At 69.9% G+C, this 16,898-nt stretch overlaps 3 protein-coding genes across 4 annotated transcripts in view; 2 read left to right on the top strand and 1 right to left on the bottom strand.

Annotated features, from left to right (window-relative positions):
* Nucleotides 1–5,269, top strand: part of CORO7 (coronin 7) — a 38,804-nt gene extending 33,535 nt beyond the window's left edge. For both annotated transcript variants that reach the window (XM_056335956.1, XM_056335957.1), the window contains 19 exons: nt 577–631; nt 856–913; nt 1,010–1,155; nt 1,915–2,010; nt 2,096–2,212; nt 2,318–2,450; nt 2,539–2,714; nt 2,793–2,901; nt 3,003–3,089; nt 3,204–3,346; nt 3,443–3,547; nt 3,676–3,761; nt 3,838–3,979; nt 4,092–4,181; nt 4,282–4,398; nt 4,480–4,615; nt 4,721–4,812; nt 4,904–4,990; nt 5,073–5,269. In XM_056335956.1, the coding sequence (XP_056191931.1) occupies nt 577–631; nt 856–913; nt 1,010–1,155; nt 1,915–2,010; nt 2,096–2,212; nt 2,318–2,450; nt 2,539–2,714; nt 2,793–2,901; nt 3,003–3,089; nt 3,204–3,346; nt 3,443–3,547; nt 3,676–3,761; nt 3,838–3,979; nt 4,092–4,181; nt 4,282–4,398; nt 4,480–4,615; nt 4,721–4,812; nt 4,904–4,990; nt 5,073–5,078 (1,981 nt within the window). In that variant the 3' untranslated portion in view covers nt 5,079–5,269. The remainder of the gene's footprint in view (nt 1–576; nt 632–855; nt 914–1,009; nt 1,156–1,914; nt 2,011–2,095; nt 2,213–2,317; nt 2,451–2,538; nt 2,715–2,792; nt 2,902–3,002; nt 3,090–3,203; nt 3,347–3,442; nt 3,548–3,675; nt 3,762–3,837; nt 3,980–4,091; nt 4,182–4,281; nt 4,399–4,479; nt 4,616–4,720; nt 4,813–4,903; nt 4,991–5,072) is intronic.
* Nucleotides 5,270–5,355: 86 nt separating this feature from the next.
* PAM16 (presequence translocase associated motor 16) lies at nt 5,356–7,501 on the top strand. The gene is given in 6 exon segments (XM_056335959.1): nt 5,356–5,572; nt 5,909–5,992; nt 6,567–6,610; nt 6,612–6,707; nt 7,141–7,206; nt 7,346–7,501. Coding segments are annotated over 6 exon segments (381 nt in total). The 5' UTR covers nt 5,356–5,568; the 3' UTR covers nt 7,433–7,501.
* Nucleotides 7,502–8,209: 708 nt separating this feature from the next.
* On the bottom strand, nt 8,210–16,823 carry GLIS2 (GLIS family zinc finger 2). Its single transcript, XM_056338185.1, is given in 7 exon segments — nt 8,210–10,292; nt 10,431–10,549; nt 10,815–10,948; nt 11,582–11,691; nt 11,694–11,754; nt 12,034–12,409; nt 16,574–16,823. Coding segments are annotated over 7 exon segments (1,695 nt in total). The 5' UTR covers nt 16,681–16,823; the 3' UTR covers nt 8,210–9,504.
* Nucleotides 16,824–16,898: the final 75 nt, after the last annotated feature.

The raw sequence follows: 16,898 nt of genomic DNA, 5'->3' as shown, positions 1-16,898 counted from the left end.
GCAGGGACACGCTCCAGCTGGCACTGCCCTGACCGCAGGGCGCTCCGGGGTTGGTGGCACGGCAGGTGCCAGGTGAGGTGTGCGGCGTGCCGGGGTGTGCCATGCGCCTGCTCTGAACTGCCCGAGCCGGCCCGGCCGGCCCCAGGGCTCCCGTGCAGGTGCTGGTGGCTTCCCTGGGCAGGGCAGGCTGCCATCGCTGGGCACAGGGCACAGGGCTGGGAGCAGGATACCCTGTGGCTGGGAGCCAGATACCCTATGGCTGGGCACGGCTTGGTGGCAGACACCGTGCAGCCAGGGCTGGGAGCAGCCAGCAGTGCCGGCAGCACCATCCCACTGCCACCCTGCCACCCCGGGGTGGGACAGCGAGGGTCGCGCCGTGAGGCGCTGTAAGGCAGGGGAGCAGCCTGGCATGCTGAGGGCACCCAGGTGCTGCTGCAGGCCTGATCCTGCCTGCATGTCCCCAGGACGGAGTTCGGGGCCTGCAGCAGTGGGGGACAGTGCAAGATCCAGCCCCGTGGCTGTCAGGGTGCTGTGCTGAGGGCTGCCCCCCGCTCAGCACCCTCCATTCCCTTGCAGGGCGACCATCCCGCTGTATGATGCCGACACGGGGCTGCTGGTGCTGGCAGGGAAGGTGAGGTCCCATGGGGTACAGCGGGGTGCAGGGGGTGCGGTGGGGTGCAGACAGATGCAGAAGGGTGCAGCAAGGTGCATGTGGGTGTAGAAGGATGCAGGGGGGTGCAGTGAGGTGCAGCAGGGTGCACATGGGTGCACTGGGGTGTAGAAGGATGCAGGGGGGTGCGGAGGGCTGCCCCCCACGGCCCCACTCAAGCCCCATCCCCTCTGCCTCTTTTCCAGGGAGAAAACCTCCTGTACTGCTTCGAGGTGGCACCCGCGCAGCCGGCGCTCACCCAGGGTAAGCAGGGTACATCCTGTGCCAGGCTCCCGGAACCCCCGGGGTCTCGGCCCGGCTTGCACTGCCTGCCCTACAGCCACCCTGCCTGTGCCCCAGTGACCCAGTGCCGGACGGAGGGCAGCACGTGGGGCCTGGCCGCTGTGCCACGCCTGGCCCTGGACGTCATGGCCTGCGAGGTGCTCCGTGTCCTGCAGCTCACTGACACCGCCCTCATCCCTGTCAGCTACCTGGTGCCACGCAAGGTAAGGGGAGGCTGCAGGCGGCACCACATCACAGGTGCCTGGTGCCATCTCATGGGTGACACCTCACTGGTGCTGGGTGACAAAGGGCACCCAGGTGCTGGGGGACCCTGGTTCCCAGCCTGGGGAGAGCAGGAGAAGAGGTAAAACCTGGGTGCTGAAACCTGGGTGCTGATGGTGGGCAGTAAGGCTGGAGGGTGGGTGCTGCGGTGCTCAGGCTGAAACCTGGGTGCTGATAGTGGGTAACAGAGTCTGGGTTTGCTGGGTGCTAGATTTGGGAAGCCCAGTGCTTCATGGAAGATGCTGGGTGCTGGAGAGTGGATCCTGAAAGCTGGGTGCTGCCTCCTGGGTGCTGAGTGCCAGGTCCGGAATGCCTGGTGCTTAAAGCGGTTGAAATTTGGGTGCTGGGTAGTGGAGTCTTGAGTGCTGGAGGCAGGACTCTGGGTGACAGCTGGAGGCTGGGTGCTAGGGCTGGTGCTGGAAGTGGGGTGTTGGGTCCTGTAAGGGGTGATGTTGGGGTGTGGGTGCTGTCTCAGAGGCTGGCTGCACTCAGAGGTGTGCAAGGCAGCCCGACACCGGGCAGCATCTGACACGTACAGGCTTCGGCACACAGCGTGCAGGGACAGGGGCTCCATGGCCGGAGGGTCTGGGGTGGCAGGGGGGGTCCAGGGGGAGCTGCAGCCCAGAGGGTGCCAGCTGGCAGCAGGATGGGGGCTGTGGGGTTTTGGGGACACCCACTTTGCCCCATCCCCTCTCCCACAGTCCATCCAGGACTTCCATGAGGATCTGTTCCCTGACTGCGCTGGGACAGTGCCAGCCACCACCGCCCAGGCCTGGTGGGCAGGGGACAGCCAGCAGGTCAGTGTCACCCGGGGGGTGTCCTTGCTGGTGGCATTGCCAGGGGCTGCCACTGCCCCTCGCCCACCGTTCTGCCCCCCCGCAGGTGCGGAGGGTGAGCCTGCACCCTGCACGAAGGCCCACGGAGACCTTCACCTCCCCCGTCATCGCCTGCACCCAGCTGCAGGCGGCCGACAGCAGCCCCACCGACGCCGACCGCAGCGTGAGCACGGGGTGCTGGGGGGTGTGCCGGGGGTGCCGAGGCATTGGGGGGCTCAGCAGGGCTGGGACACTGGCACCCCCTGCCCACCTGCTTTCCCTCCTGTAGGAGGGCAGTGGCTACTCCTCGCCATCCTCACTGGCCTCACCGGGCAGCGCCACCACCTCCCTCTCAGCCAGCACCGGCCCCTCTAGCGGCTTTGCCAGCAGCCCCAGCCAGAAGTCACTGCAGAGCATTTTGGGTGAGCGAGCGGTGCGGTGGGCTCGGTGTGCCCGGGGGGGCTGCGCTGGGGGGACCCGGGGCGCTCACCTGTACCCCGCCTGCACCAGGGCCCAGCTCCCGCTTCCGGCACGCGCAGGGCAGGGTGCTGCACCGCGACACCCACCTCACCAACCTGCGGGGGCTCAGCCTCACCACGCCGGGCGAGTGCGACGGCTTCTGCGCCAACCACCAGCGCGTCGCCCTCCCCCTGCTCTCCGCCGGCGGGCAGATCGCCATCCTCGAGGTACCCCTGGCACGGCACAGTGGCCGGCGTGGCGCCAGCCGGTGCAGCGCAGGTGATGCCCCTGGCTCTCTCCCGCAGCTCTCCAAGCCTGGCCGTCTCCCTGACACGGCTGTGCCCACCATCCAGAACAGCGTGGCGGTGGCCGACCTCTCCTGGGACCCCTTTGACCCACGGCGCCTCGCTGTTGGTATGTGTGCCATCCCCTGGGGAGGGCACTGGCCTAGCCCCAAAGCACCAGGCATGCCAGATCGCCATATTAACCCCTGCCCATTCGTTCTGGTGCCGTAGCGGGTGAAGATGCCAAGATCCGGCTGTGGCGGATCCCTGAAGGAGGGCTGCGGGAGACACTGCAGGAGCCCGAAGTTGTCCTCCAAGGTGAGAGGCGTGTGTGGAGGCACACCGAGCTCACCACGCTGGGGAAAAGCCAGCCCAGTGGTGTCCGCATCCTGGCACAGGTGGGGATTTCCACGCATCACTCAACCTTACCAGGTCACACGGAGAAGATCTACTCCATCAGCTTCCACCCCGTGGCATCTGATGTCCTGGTTTCCTCCTCCTACGACATGACGGTACGGATCTGGGAGCTGAGCTCCGGGCGGGAAGCCTTGTGCCTGCGGGGACACGGCGATCAGGTAAGGGATGACACATGTGGGGACACCCGAGGGTTGTGTTTGGTCAGGCAGGGCACATGGGGCGTACAAACACACACACAACATCCATCTCCCCAGATCTTCAGCCTGGCTTGGAGCCCTGATGGGAAGAAGCTGGCAACAGTGAGCAAAGATGGCCGGTTACGGCTGTATGAGCCCCGGCACAGCCCTCAGCCTCTACAGGTATGAGCACGGTAGTGGGGATGGGCTGGAGAGCTGGGGTGCAGGCAGGGACCTCTGCCCCCACCACGGGCACCTGCCTGCACCCCCAGCTCTCTCCAAGCAGGCAGGGTAACCTTCACCCCACACAGGAGGGTCCAGGTCCCGAAGGGAGCCGTGGAGCACGCCTGGTTTGGGTTTGCAGTGGCGACTACCTCCTGGTGTCTGGCTTTGATAGGTAAAGCAGGGGACACACACCGGGGCAGGGTTCCCCAAGGGACACTGTGCCCCCCCACATTGTCACCTCCTTGCAGCCGCAGTGAGAGGAGGATCCTCCTGTACCGGGCACAGGCTCTGCCTGAGGGACCCTTGTCTGTCCTTGGGCTTGACGTGGCCCCTTCCACCCTCCTGCCCTTCTATGATGAGGATACTGGTGTTGTGTTCCTCACTGGCAAGGTGAGGGCTTGCCCCCCCAAAAAACAGGGGGCTACCTGCCTACAGCACCCCAACAGTGCGGAGGGACCCTCTATGCACCCCACTGCCAGCTGCCATCTCACTTCATCCCCAGGGTGACACCAGAGTCTTCCTCTACGAGGTGACACCTGAGCCCCCCTATTTCCTCGAGTGTAACAGCTTCACCACCAATGAACCCCACAAGGTAAAGGGGGGGTCCTCCGGGGCCGTGCTGCCTGTCCCTGACCCCTCTGCCTGTGCTGCCAGACCCGTGGCAGGCCCTGCTCATGCTTCTGCCCCATCAGGGCTTTGTCTTCCTGCCCAAAACGGTGTGTGAGGTGCGGGAGGTGGAGTTCGCCCGAGCACTGCGCCTTGGGCAGAGCACTCTGGAGCCGGTGGCTTTCCATGTGCCACGCGTCAAGGTGGGTGGCAGGGCCAAGCCATGTTTTGGAGGGAGGGATAGGAAGCAGGGGACCCCTCCTCAGTGCCCCTTGCCCCTGCAGAAGGAGTATTTCCAGGATGATATCTACCCACCGACCCGTGTCTGGTGGGAGCCGGCCCTCAGCAGCAGCGCCTGGCTGGCAGGGCAGGATGGGCAGCAGCGCCATGCCAGCCTGCGGCCGGCCGACATGATGCCAGGTGGGTGCAGGGGCACAGGGTAAGGACCCCAGGCCCACGAAGACGGGTGTGTGGGTCAGCCGTGGGGCAAAGCCCTCCTGCCCTATGGCAACACCGCTCTCCCAGTGAGTGAGGCACCAAAAGAGGCTCCGGCGCGGAAGTTCGTCCCTGCGTCCGTGTACCTGGAGGAGAAGTCTGACGAGCAGAAGAAGGAGGAGGTGGGTGCTGGGGCACCCCGAGGCCACCCTGCTGGGGGCCTGGGCCGGGGGCAATGCCACCGGCCCACGGCTCTGCCCTGCCTCCCTGCAGCTCCTGAGTGCCATGGTGGCCCGGCTGGGCAACCGGGATGACCCACTGCCCCAGGACTCCTTCGAGGGGGTGGACGAGGATGAGTGGGTAGGTGTTGGGGGGGACACGACACACATGACCTCTGGGGTCACTCCGGCCATGCCCCTCACCCGCACCGGGCTTCTCACAGGACTAGGCCGGGCCTCCGCACCCGCCCGGGCTCGGCGGGGAGGATGAAGAGGAGGATCAGGAGCAGGAGCAGCAGCCGCAGGGCCGACCCAGCTGAGGGGAGGCACAACAAGGCCTAGGCCCAGGCGCTGCACCAGGCCAGGCAGCAGCCCCGGGCCCGACGCGGGCGGCCCCGCTATTAAAGCCGCTGCACCAGCAGCCGTGTCCTTGCCGTGGATTGCGGGCCGGTGCCGGGGACACGTACACGGGACCGGGAGGGGACGGCAACAGGCCGCGAGGCGGGCCTCGCCCGCCCGCCCGGATGAGGCCGCCCATTGCGCAGGCGCAGCGCGGGCCCGCCGGGCCCTCCCGCTCGGCGCGGCCGCCAGGGGGGCGCGGTGCCCGCCGAGGGAGGGCCCTGTGTGGCCGCTCTGCGCCGTCCGCCGCCGTCTCGGTGGCCGCCGCGACCTTCGCTCTCTGACCCCGTGACCGCGGGGGGCGGAAGCGGCGGCAGGGACATGGTGAGAGGGGACGGTGGAGGCGGCGGCGCCGGGACGAGGCCCGAGGGTGGAGGGACAGGGCTCGGGGCGGGGCCTGGGGCCCGGGGCGGGGCGAGGACGCCGGTTCTGGGGGGACAGGGCCTGGGGAGGGGGGAGCGGGCCGGGGCTGCGCCGAGCCACGGTGTGACAGCACCGGGGAGGGGCAGGGCCGGGCCCCGGGGGGACAGGGGACGGGGAGGGGGGGACCGGGGTCGGGGCTGCGCAGGGCCCGAGGGGAGGTGCCAGGGCTTTGCCAGGGCTGGGGGCAGGGCCCGGGGCAGCTGTGACAGCGGGGTGACAGCAGGGTGTCCCCGCAGGGCCAAGTACCTGGCGCAGATCATTCTGGTGGGGGCCCAGGTGGTCGGACGGGCCTTCATGCGGGCGCTGCGCCAGGAGTTCGCAGGTAGGAGCCGCGCTGCCGGCCCTGGCATAGGGATGCCACTCCGCGTGCAGAGTGTCCCCTGCCTTCCCCGGGCACCCCGCCGCTCCCGGCCCCGGGGCTGTGCCTGGAGGGGGCCCTTGCCTGGCTTGTCGCAGGGTGACGGTCAGCACCCATGTCCTGGTGCCAGCCTAGTGGCATTTCAGCTCGTCCCAGGCTCCTAGCAGCTGGACCCAGGCACCGGTATGGAGCCGGCACCACTGCCTGGCTCCAGGACATCCCAGCAGCCCCAAAGGACGCAGCGGGATGGTCCTCTTGGACATGGTAGCCCCAGCCCTGCCTGCGAACAGCAGAGCTCGCTGTGGGCACTGACAGCAGACGGGTGCCCCCCCGAGTTCCTGCCACCTCCCCAGCACTGGGGACCTCTGCAGGTGACCCCCGTGGGCTGGAAGCAACGTGAGGAGGGCAGAGGAGTGAAAACTGGGATCTGAGCACCTCAGAGCTCACGGGCTTTGATGCCTGGCCCCTGCCCAAGGCCTAGGGGTCCCCGGGGGTGTGCAGCGCTGCGGGGACTCACACCCTCGGTGTCTCCGGGCAGCGAGCCGAGCAGCAGCAGACGCGCGAGGGGCGCTCGGAGAGGCCCCAGTCCGCTGCCGCCTCCAGGATCATTGGCATCAGCCTCCAGGAAGCTCAGCAGATCCTCAATGTCTCAAACCTCAACCCAGAGGAGATCCAGAAGGTAGAGGGGTCCTTCGGAGCTGGAAGGGATGGTGCTGGCAGGGTCCTGCCCTCGCCACAGCTGCTGGCCTGGCGTGGGGGTGACGACTGGTCCCTGCAGGAAGTGTGGGTGCTGTCCTGGGCCCAGTTAATCCCAGTTTGAGGTTTCCTTACCCTAGCTGGGAGAAGCAGGCTGGCAGCCTGCGGGCATTAGCAGATTGCCAGGCATGGCCCCTGCGTTTTGCCTGGCAGTGCTGCTCAAGGAAGGGGATGTGGTCTCCCCAGAGATGCCTGACCAGAAGTGTGGGGACCCACTGCAGGGTCGGGCAGAGCCAGCCATGTCCCCAAGGTCATGCTTGTCACCTCCAGCACCACTGCAAAGAGTGGGAGGCCACCGGGGTTCAGGCCAGGGAGGGTGGAGGAGGTAAATCTGATGGGGAGCTTCTCTTTGGCAGAACTACGACCACTTGTTCAAGGTGAATGACAAGTCGGTGGGCGGCTCCTTCTACCTGCAGTCAAAGGTGAGAAAGCACTGGCCCCAGCACCTTCTCCTGCCTGGGATTTGGAGGAGGCAGAGCCTGAGTGTCACCTCGGGCAAGGGTGGGAGGGGTGGGGGCAGCCCCATCCCTCCGCGTCACCCGGTCCCTCCGTGTCCCTCAGGTGGTGAGAGCCAAGGAGCGACTGGATGAGTGAGCTCGCATCCAGGCCAAGGACGAGAAGGAGAAGGGGTGGAAGGCTGAGACGTGACTCCTGCCACCCCGCACCCCATGTCCCTCACCCTTAACTTATAGGTAGCCATAAATGCCATGTCCCCCAGCACCTGGCCTGGTTGCCTCTGTGCTCTGGGGAGAGGGGACTTGCCCGCCTCTGCCCACTGCTCCAGTTGGGGATCAGCCCCTGTGAGGGGCTGGAGTTTGCTCTGGGGAGGAGGAGGGAGGCAGCTGGGGGAAGAAGGGGGTGTCCCCAAGGCACCGAGGGCTGCCAGGGCTCAAGTGGCACGCGGGGAGGCTGCAGAAGCTATTTTCCTTGGCAGGTTCAGATGCTCTTGGCCTCTGGCTCTGTACCACGGGAGTGCTGTTACCCTATCTCCCACCACGGCAGGCAGCCGGGACAGCTGCTGGGTCGGGCTGAGGGGCTGTAGGGGGACACTGCGGCTGCCCCACACCCGCGGTTTGCCCTGCAGACCCCTGGCAGGGCTTTCACTGGCACTGAGGACTGCGTGACTGGAGGGCGGGGGACCCACCATGACGTTCGGTAGAGCTGGCCATGCCCCCGAGGTCGCACCCATCATCTACAGCCCCCGGCCTCCCACCACGCGGACAGAGGGGTGACAAGCTCGGGGGACCAACCGCTCCCACAGCCCACCCTGAGCTGTGCCTGGCTGTGCCATCCAATCCTGCCTGGCTGGCACAGCCACAGGCAGCGCCGTGGCCACTGCACCTCTGGCGCCAGGCCCAGCTGGCTGGTCACATGCCGGCCCGGTGCCCAACTGCATCCCCTCCCGCTCTGCGGCCACCCGACCGTTAAAATACTGATGTCCTGGAATGTGCAACAACAAACCAACAAAGGAGCGAGGAGACGTACACTGGCCGGGGCGGCCTGGTCGATGACCCGCGGCCATGCCGGGGCTGTGGCAGCGCCGGGCAGCCGCTGCGCCCCAGCCCGAGGAGGGTGAGGGCAGGGAGACCTGCTCCCCGCAGGGCACACGCAGCTGGGGGCTCCTTCCAGCGGGGAGGGAGAAGGACCGGGGAGGGCCCCACTGCCCTGGTTTGGAGAAAGCCATGGGCTGGGGGTCCTGCTCGGCAGCAGGAGGTACATGGGGACCCCCCCTGCACGTGCTGGGAGAGGTGCTGAGCATGCTGCCCACTCCTGGCATGGCAGCAGCATCCTGCCTGCCCCAACGCTGCCCTGTGGCCTGGGGGGGGCTCACCTGGAAACATCCCTTCGGCATGTCCGGAGGAGCAGGTGCCCTGCCAGCTGGTGCCAACGCGCCACCGGCAGCAGCTCCGCTGGTGCCTGGAGTCCTGCCCGCGCTGCCCGCTGCCCGCATGCGCTCGCGGTACGTGGTTAGGTATGAACGTAGCTAAACAGGGTGGCTCTGCCCCGGCGCGGAGCCGGCACGGCGAGCAGCACACGCGGCCGTGTGCCTTGTCACGGGGAGGGCCGGGGAGGCGGCAGGGGATGAGGGTGGCCGCAGAGCGGGAGGGATGCAGTTGGGCACCGGGCCGGCATGTGCCCAGCCAGCTGGGCCTGGCGCAGAGGTGCAGTGGCCACGGCGCTGCCTGTGGCTGTGCCAGCCAGGCAGGATTGGATGGCACAGCCAGGCACAGCTCAGGGCTGTGGGAGCGGTTGGTCCCCGAGCTGTCACCCCTCTGTCCGCGTGGTGGGAGGCCGGGGGCTGTGGCCCCCCTAAACCGCCACTGGCGGTGCCAAGGCCTCGGGCAGGGAGACGCCAAGTCAGTGGCAGCAGATGAACCCAAGCGGGACCCTGGCAGAGCAGGGGGCTGGTCAAGAAATAAATAGCGGCGTATCCAGCTGCCCAGGCCAGGGGGGTGCAGGGGGAACCCCCGCCTTGTACCCCCCCACCTGCCCCAGGGCCACCCCTGGCACGGGGTTGCAGCTGGCTCCGGCCACCGAGGGATTATTGCTTTTCTCAGAAGAGTCTGTTCTTCTTTCGTGATGGTTAAAAGCACGAACGAGGCCCCACCGGGGCTGGGGGGGGCTGTGGAGGGGAGGAGGGGGTGAGACACCCCCCCCCATCCCTAGGGAGCGGGATCTGCCCGCCGGCCAGTGGCTGGCCGTGGGCATCGTCGGACCCCTCAATTCACGGCGGCGGGTTTGAGCAGCAGGGAGCCGGGGGGGATGAGCACCCAGCCGGGGGGCAGCGCCTCGGGGCTTCCCCCCGCACCGACTCCAGCCGAGAGGTCGAGCACGGCCCCTGGCAGCAGCGCCAGGCTCTCGGGGGGGGCCCGCGGCCGCCCCAGCTCCGTCCTTTCGCCCCTCTCCTTCCGACTCTCCGGCCCCTTGCCCACCTTGGGCGGCCGCCCCTCAGCCCCGCTGCCCTTCTCCCCCTCGGCCTTGGCCCCGCCGGCCAGCAGCGACATGATGGGCAGCCCCAGCCCTGCTGCGAAGGGCGAGGGCAGCAGCGGGCTCTTGGCCAAGTTCAAGGGGCCGCCGTTGAGCGGCAGGACGGGGCCCGGTGGAGCGGGCAGGGCGCCCGCAGCCCCGCAGCCCAAGGCGCTGAGGTCGAGCGGTGCCGGCACCAAAGGGATGGGCAACGCCGGCAGCCCCGGCGGAGCGAAGAGGGCGGCGGGGTTGGGGATCACGAGCTGCGCCCCGTTAACGTAGGGCACCTCTGCTGAGCCCAGGGGCGTTTTGGGAGGCGGGTGGACCTTGAGCATCTCCGGGTGCTCGGGGGAGACAAAATGGCCGTGGGCTTTGATATGCTTGCGGAGGGAGCTGGGGTCGGTGTAGCGCTTGTGGCAGCCCGGCATCTTGCAGGAGTAGGGCTTCTCCACGTAGTGGGTGCGGGTGTGCTTGAAGCGGTCACTGGAGTTGGAGTAACGCTTGTTGCAGCCTTCGTAGGGGCAGATGTAGGGCTTCTCGCCTGCAGGACAGCACATCACCAGGTCTGCCGGAGGGCACAGCCAGCCCTGCTGGGTCCCCTGTGCCCCCCCCCCCCCCCCCCCCCCCCCCGCCCCAAGCCTCCCTGCTCCCCCAGACAAGCATGGCGGCCTGCGCTGACCTGTGTGAGAGCGGTTGTGGATTTTCAGGTTCTCCAGGCGCGAGAAGCTCTTGTTGCAGGTGGGACAGCGATGTGGCTTCTCGTTGGTGTGTGTCCGGATGTGGATCAGCATCTTGTACCTGCCAGCGTTGGGGGGACATCCCAGGGGAGGATCAGTCCTGGAGCCCTAGCACATCTCCTTGTCCCCATGCCCTGGCTATGAGGGGGGGGACAGGGACATCCAGCGTGGTCATCCAGGCCCCCAGGACCTTGCAGCCAGAGGGCTGGCTGGCTGGATGGATGGATGGAGACCTCCCCTCTGCACCGCCCCCAGTGCTGGGCTCCTGTCTCCCCATGGTAATTCAGAGCAGCCCCCTCCCGGTGCCCGGAGCCCCCCCTGCCCACCTGGCGTTGAAGCCCCTGCCGTGGCGGGCGCAGCCCTCCCAGTGGCAGCAGTAGCCCGCGTCCTTCTCAGGTTTGACATGGAAGTCGTTGACGTGGTCCACCAGGTCTTGCAGGAGATCAAAGAACTGGTTGCACTGTGGGCAGGAGGCCGGGGGTGAGGTGACCTGGTGGGGGGAGCACCAGGGGGGGCCAGGACACCCACCAGGGCCAGCCCCTGCCTCTCACCCCCCCAGCTCCCACCCCGTATCCCATGCGCAGCAGCACCAGCATCTGGGGACATGGAAACAGCCCTTTGAATGATGCCCCCCAGCCCCGTGTCACCCCCCAGCATCTCTGCACAGCCCCCAGCTTCCCATCGCCCCCCCTCCAGCCCCAAACTGTCCCTGCTTGTCCCCTCCAGCCTCACACAGCCCCCCCACCAGCCCCATAAAGCTCTGCCATGGCCTTCTAGCCCCACATGCCCCTGTGTGCCCCCATGCCAGCCCTTTATACCCACCCCCAGCCCCATAAAGCATCTGGACGACCCCACCCCCACATCAAATCCCCAGCTCCACATCACCCCCACATTCCACCCCCCCCCAGCCCCAGAGCTCTGCCATGGCCTTCCAACCCTGCATCCCTTCTCCAGCCCCAAAATGCCCCTGTGTGGGACCCCCCACTTCCCCCCCCCCAACTCTTGCAATGCCCCTGTGCTGTCTCCAAGCCCCCCATCATGATCCCCAGCGCCACAAAACTTCCACACAGCCCCCCCTGCCCCCCCCGCTGACCTTGGACCAGCGGCAGACAAGCTGCTTGGGCAGAGGCAGCTCGGGGGGGAGGCGCTTCTCCTTGCTGGGGGGCAGGAAGGCGGTGGGGGGCAGATGCAGGGCCCCTCCTGCAGAGGCAGGAAGAACTGGAAGGAGCTGGGGAGGCCATCGATGTAGCGCAGGGACTGGAAATCCTGGAACAGAGACGGAGGGGAGGGGGTGGTGGGGGATGGATAGAGACCCCAGAACCACCCATAGCTCCCCCTCAGGAACCACCCTGGGGATGCCACTGGGGTCGAGGGGCACAGAGGGGGCCAGACAGGACACTGGCCCCAAAGCGTATGTACACACGGCGGTAGGGGGGCTGCGTCACCGGCAGCACCAGGCACGCTGCCAAGGTCAGGAGCGCTGTCCCAGGCACAGTCCCCACTGCTGGGGACACCTCACAGGGTGGGGGGCACAGCCGTACTTACGTGGGGGGTGAGGGGACCTGGCAGGTCCCCGCTGCCCTGGCGCTCGGGGGAGAGCGAGGCGCTGCCAGCCGGAGACTCCCCACCAGAGCGGGGCGAGAGGCTGAGGTCCACCACCGGCGCTGTGGAAAATCGCCCGTCCTGTGCCTCCACCAGCCTGGAATGCGCCAGAAGACCAGGGGATGGCGAGGCCGGCATGGCCCGGCGACCCCCCCGGCTCCCCCCTCGGCCATCCCCGGCCGGCGGGGTGTCTGGGCGCTGGGGAGCACGGGGTCGGAGACCAGGGGGACCCCGCTTCTCCCGGGCCGCTCGCAGCTTGGAGATGCTCAGCTTGAGGTCCAGTGGCTCCTCCAACGAATGCATGGTGCCAGGGCGGGCGCTGCAGGGGACACACAGGGGTCACCGTGGGGATGGGGGGCACTGGTGCCACTTGAAGCATCGCCCCATCCCGGCCCCATGGCGATGCCCATCTCTGCTCTGGGCCGGAGGCCGAGCAGGCGCTGGTGACTGTGGTGCTGGCATGGGGACTGTGCCGTCCCTTCCGACCACCCTGCTGCGGCCCCCTCCTGCAGCGGGCAAAGGGCAGGGCAAGGCACTGGGGGGCCCCCAGCGGCCCCTCGGTGTCCCCATAGCGTCCTCCCTGCGTCGCCAACCCCGGGGCCGGCGCAGCCCCTTGGCCGATGACCAAACCTTGCCAAGGACTGCCAAGTCTCCCGGGCACCGGCGGCCCCGGAGCTGCGGTGTCCCCGTTCCGCACCCCCGGCGTCCATCCGTCCATCCCCACGGGCCTGCCCCAGCCAGGTCTTTCCCAGCGGCAGGGGCGGGCGGTGGCGGCCACCAGCCCGGCAGTGACCCGGGCGGCCAAGCCCGCTGGCCCCAGCCCCGGAGGCGGCAGAGCTTCCTCCCCCGCCGGGGCCCCTTCCCCGCCGGCCAACGCTGCTGCCTGCCGGGGCCGGGCAGGGGCTGCCTGCCGCATGGCGCGGCACGGCCTGGCATGGCACGGTGTGGCATGGCCCGGCACGGCGTGGCATGGCCCGGCACGGCACTGTGTGGCACAGTGTGGTGCGGCACAGTGCAGCATGGCACAGCGTGGCACGGCACGGCACAGTCAGCAAGGGCGCGGCCTGCAAGCACCCCCCACTTCCCAGGACATAAAGGGGGACCCTGACCCCCCCTAGTGCCACTGTCCCCAGGGTGACAGCTCCACGGCACCAACCCACCCTGTGTCCCCGCTGATCGCCCCCCACCTCGGCTCAGCGGCCACACGTGCAGCAGCAGCCGAGAACGGGCAGCTCAGCGCAGGAGTGAGCGCCCCAGCCTGAGCCACCAGCACGGATCCGGTCCCCTGCCTGTGGGCCGCCCCCCCGGCCACCCGCATTGCCCAGGGCAGGGTGGGGGCAGCCGAGGGGCCATGCTGGGGGGCACTGCGCACCCAGTACACGTGGCAGTGGGGGCCCCCCCATCCCCACCCCACCCCGGGGGGCCCGGCCCCCGCCCTGCCGGCAGGGCCCCCCTGCGCTGGCGGGGGTCCAGCCCAGCTCAGACGCTGAGGAATGCGGAGGAGCTGCGGGGGGCTGGGGGCCTGGCTGGCGGGGCAGGGGACCCCCCGCCTGCACCCCCCTACGGCATCGGTGCCCCCAGCCTGCCCATGGGGCTGGCCCCATTGGGGGACCCCTGTCCCAAGTTCCCATGGTGCCCCATAGCAGGCTCCCCTGCCCTGCAGGGGGGCTATATCCCTAAGCCCCCCCCCCAGTGGCCATGGGGCCTGCCCCATAGTGGGGGTCCCTCCTCTCCAATGGGGGGGAGGGTCCCCTGGCTGAGCCTCCACCTCCTCCCATAGCTGTGGGGCCTGCCCCATAGCAGGGTCCCATGCCCTGTGGCAGAGCCACCCTCCTGTGTGCCCACAGCCATGCGGGCTGCCCCGCAGCGGGGTCCCAGCCCACCGGGGGTCCTCACCCTGTACCCACAGCCGGACCTGCCCCACAGGGTGTCCCCACCCAGAGCCCCCCCGTGGCTCTGAGGCTCTGGCCACCCGCCACGTGCCCCACAGCCCGGTGGCACAGCTTGAGGACAGAGGGACGGGGGCAGGACCCCACAGCCAGGGGGCTGGGGCAGCTGGGGCGGGACCCCCCCCCCCACGCAAGCGGGACAGCACTCTGGCAGCCCCCCAAAGGTGGGGGCCACGCAGGGGGCTGGACCAGGCATCGGGGCCGGTTGCCCCAGGGTGGCCCTGTCCCCACATCCCTAGGGTCCTGCGTCCGGGGGGTGGCGGCGCAGGCGGGGGCGCAGGCCGGCCGGGCGGGGCGGGTGGGAAGGGGCCTCCAGCCGCTGACGCCATGGCTCCCGGCGCGGCCGCGGGCGGGCGGGCAGGCGGCTGCCAAACCACGCGGCCGCCGGGGCTCCTGGGAACCGGCCCCGCTCGGGCGGGGGGGGGGGGGCCGCGCCGGGCGGGGGGCGCGGGGACGAGCCCCCACGGTGGCCTGGCTGCCCGCCCCGGCACCTGCGGCCCCCGCGTGAGGCCCCTGCTCCCCCCCCCCCGGCCTCTCCTGCCCGCGCCAGGCGCTGCCAGCCCGGCTTCCCCTCCGGCCGCCCAGCAAGCCCCCCCCACACCGCACCAGTTCAAACCAGTCCAACGCGGCACTGGACCCAGGGGCTTCCCAGTCCAGGCGGGGGCCACTAGGACAGAGCCTAGGCATTGGGGGACACCCCTCCACCCACCCCCAGCTGAGCTGAGGTCCCCCGAGACCCCCCCCCCCCCGCTACCCAGCACGGCTGGGGGACCCGGGGTGACCCCAGTGCAGCTGGCGGGGTGCCAGGTCTCCGGGCCACCCCGCTGCTGGCATGGCCGCGTTGTCACCCCCCACAGCCCCCACCCCACAGCCCCAGCTGCGGCACAAAACCCACCAGGAATAGCGCGAGCTGGGGGGGCTGCGGGGCAGAGACTTCCCGGTGGCACGGTGGGCTTGGCGATGGCAAGGGATGCCAAGGCCAGGCCTGCGCCACCCCAGGGGCGATGGTGACCCCAGGCGCAGTGCCAGCACTGTGGGCAGGCAGAGCTCGCCCCCCCCCTCGCCGTGGTGGCACTTGGCAGGGCTGGCAGCGGCATGCTGGCACCGCCGCAAAGGTCGGGCAGCCCTGGGAGCCCCCCCCGCCATGCCGGGGTGGTGTGGGTGGGTTGGCAGAACCCAGCCCCACTGCCAGGCTCTGTGCCGCCGCTGCTGCCCCGGTCACCGTGCCCACAGATGGTGGCAGGAGGAGATGGGCCACCGTGGGACCCACTTGCCCACCTTGTCCCACTGTGGGCAGCACTAGCACTGCTACCCCTCAGTGGAGCCCAGGGGGCCACATCCTGCTGGTGGTTCTGGCTTGTCACCAACCCCCCAGCACCCACCACCCCATGACACCCAGGCTGGTAACTGTCCCCAGGAGTGGCTGTGGCCCTGGTCCCTGAGCCAAGCTGGTACCGTGGTCCCCCCTTCCTGGGTGCGTGGCGGCTGTGGGGATCCCAGTGGGGGGCTGAGGCCAGCCCGCTCCCCCTGTGGGACAGCCCCACGGCAGGGCCACCAGCAGCACACACCCTGCCACCTCTGCCTGGGGACGCAGCCGGGCCATGCAGGGACAGGAGCTGGGCTGGTCCCCTGTCACCCAGCAGATTGGACCCTGGGGCGCGGCAGCAGCACGGGGCTGGGGGGGACACAGGGACCCCGGATTACGGGGACGTGGTAACAGCAGGGTGACACAAAGGTGCTGGGAAGAGGAGGTGGCCACTTGCAGAGGGGTTTCTCCAGGCGGGGCAGGGGATGAGCCCCTGCAGCAGCGCCTGGGGACAAGCTGTGGCAGCCCTCGGCCCCTGCTGCTGGCACCTCAGGGAGGGGGTCACCCCAGCCGACTCCCCAAGCCCCCTCCGTGCCAGCGCAGCCTGGGCTCTGCCACCCCACGCCTCGGCCCCCCGAGGGCCGCCAGCCCCCCATGACGGGCACCAGGGGGTGAGCAGTGGCCCCCGGCCGAAGCCCCCCCCCCCCCCCGCTTTGCCCTCCCCGCGCGGTGGGGACACACCGGTGGGTCCCCGGGGGTGGCCGCAGCCGGGCAGAGCCACCGAGCACGTCCCGCCGCAGCCCCCGCCCCACGGCCAAGGTCAGGACACCGGCCCCGGGCGCGGGGGAACCACGGGTGACAGGCACCCCCCTGGCACCCACTGGGCAGTGCTGGGGGTCCTCTTCCCCCACCCACCCCGCGTACCCCCCCGGGGAGCCCCTCGCCCCGGCCGCCCTCCCCTCACTCCCCTCCTGCGCCCCGGGGCTGCAGCGGGGCCACGTCCGTGCGCGCCCCCCCCGCGCTGCCCGCGGCGGGGGGGCTGCAGGTGCCGAGCCAAGGGACCCCCCCGCACCCCCCGGGCAGGGGCCCCCGCGGGGCGGGGAAGGGGCTTCCCAAGGAGGCTGTTGTTCACCCGCCCCCCGCGGTGGCAGCATCCTCATCCTCCTTCTCTCCCCCACCCCGGGCGCGGCGGCGCGACAAAGCGCCGGTCCCCGGTGCGCGATCGTACCTGCGGCGGGGGCTCAGCGCCGGCGGCGGGCGGGGAGCGGGGGCGGGGAGCGGGGCTTGGCGGAGCGGGCCCCCCCGCTGCCGGGCCGCCGGGCCGCTCCGCCACATCTGCAGGGGCTGGGGGCGGGGGCGGCGGCGGCGGGGCTCTGCGCCCCCCCCCCTCCCCGGTCCCCCCGGGCGGCGGCGGCGGAGGGCGGCGGCGGGGCGGGGGCTCTGCCCGCCGTGATTTATGGCCGCCCCGCACCGACCGGCCCGGCCCCGGCTGCGGGCGGGAGCTGGGCGGGGGCCGGGGCCCGGCCCCTCCCCGCCGCGGGGGGCACCGGGGG

Source organism: Falco biarmicus, chromosome 4 (genome assembly GCF_023638135.1).
Source record: "Falco biarmicus isolate bFalBia1 chromosome 4, bFalBia1.pri, whole genome shotgun sequence".
Taxonomy (NCBI): domain Eukaryota; kingdom Metazoa; phylum Chordata; class Aves; order Falconiformes; family Falconidae; genus Falco; species Falco biarmicus.
This window is presented reverse-complemented; position numbering and strand designations above follow the sequence as displayed.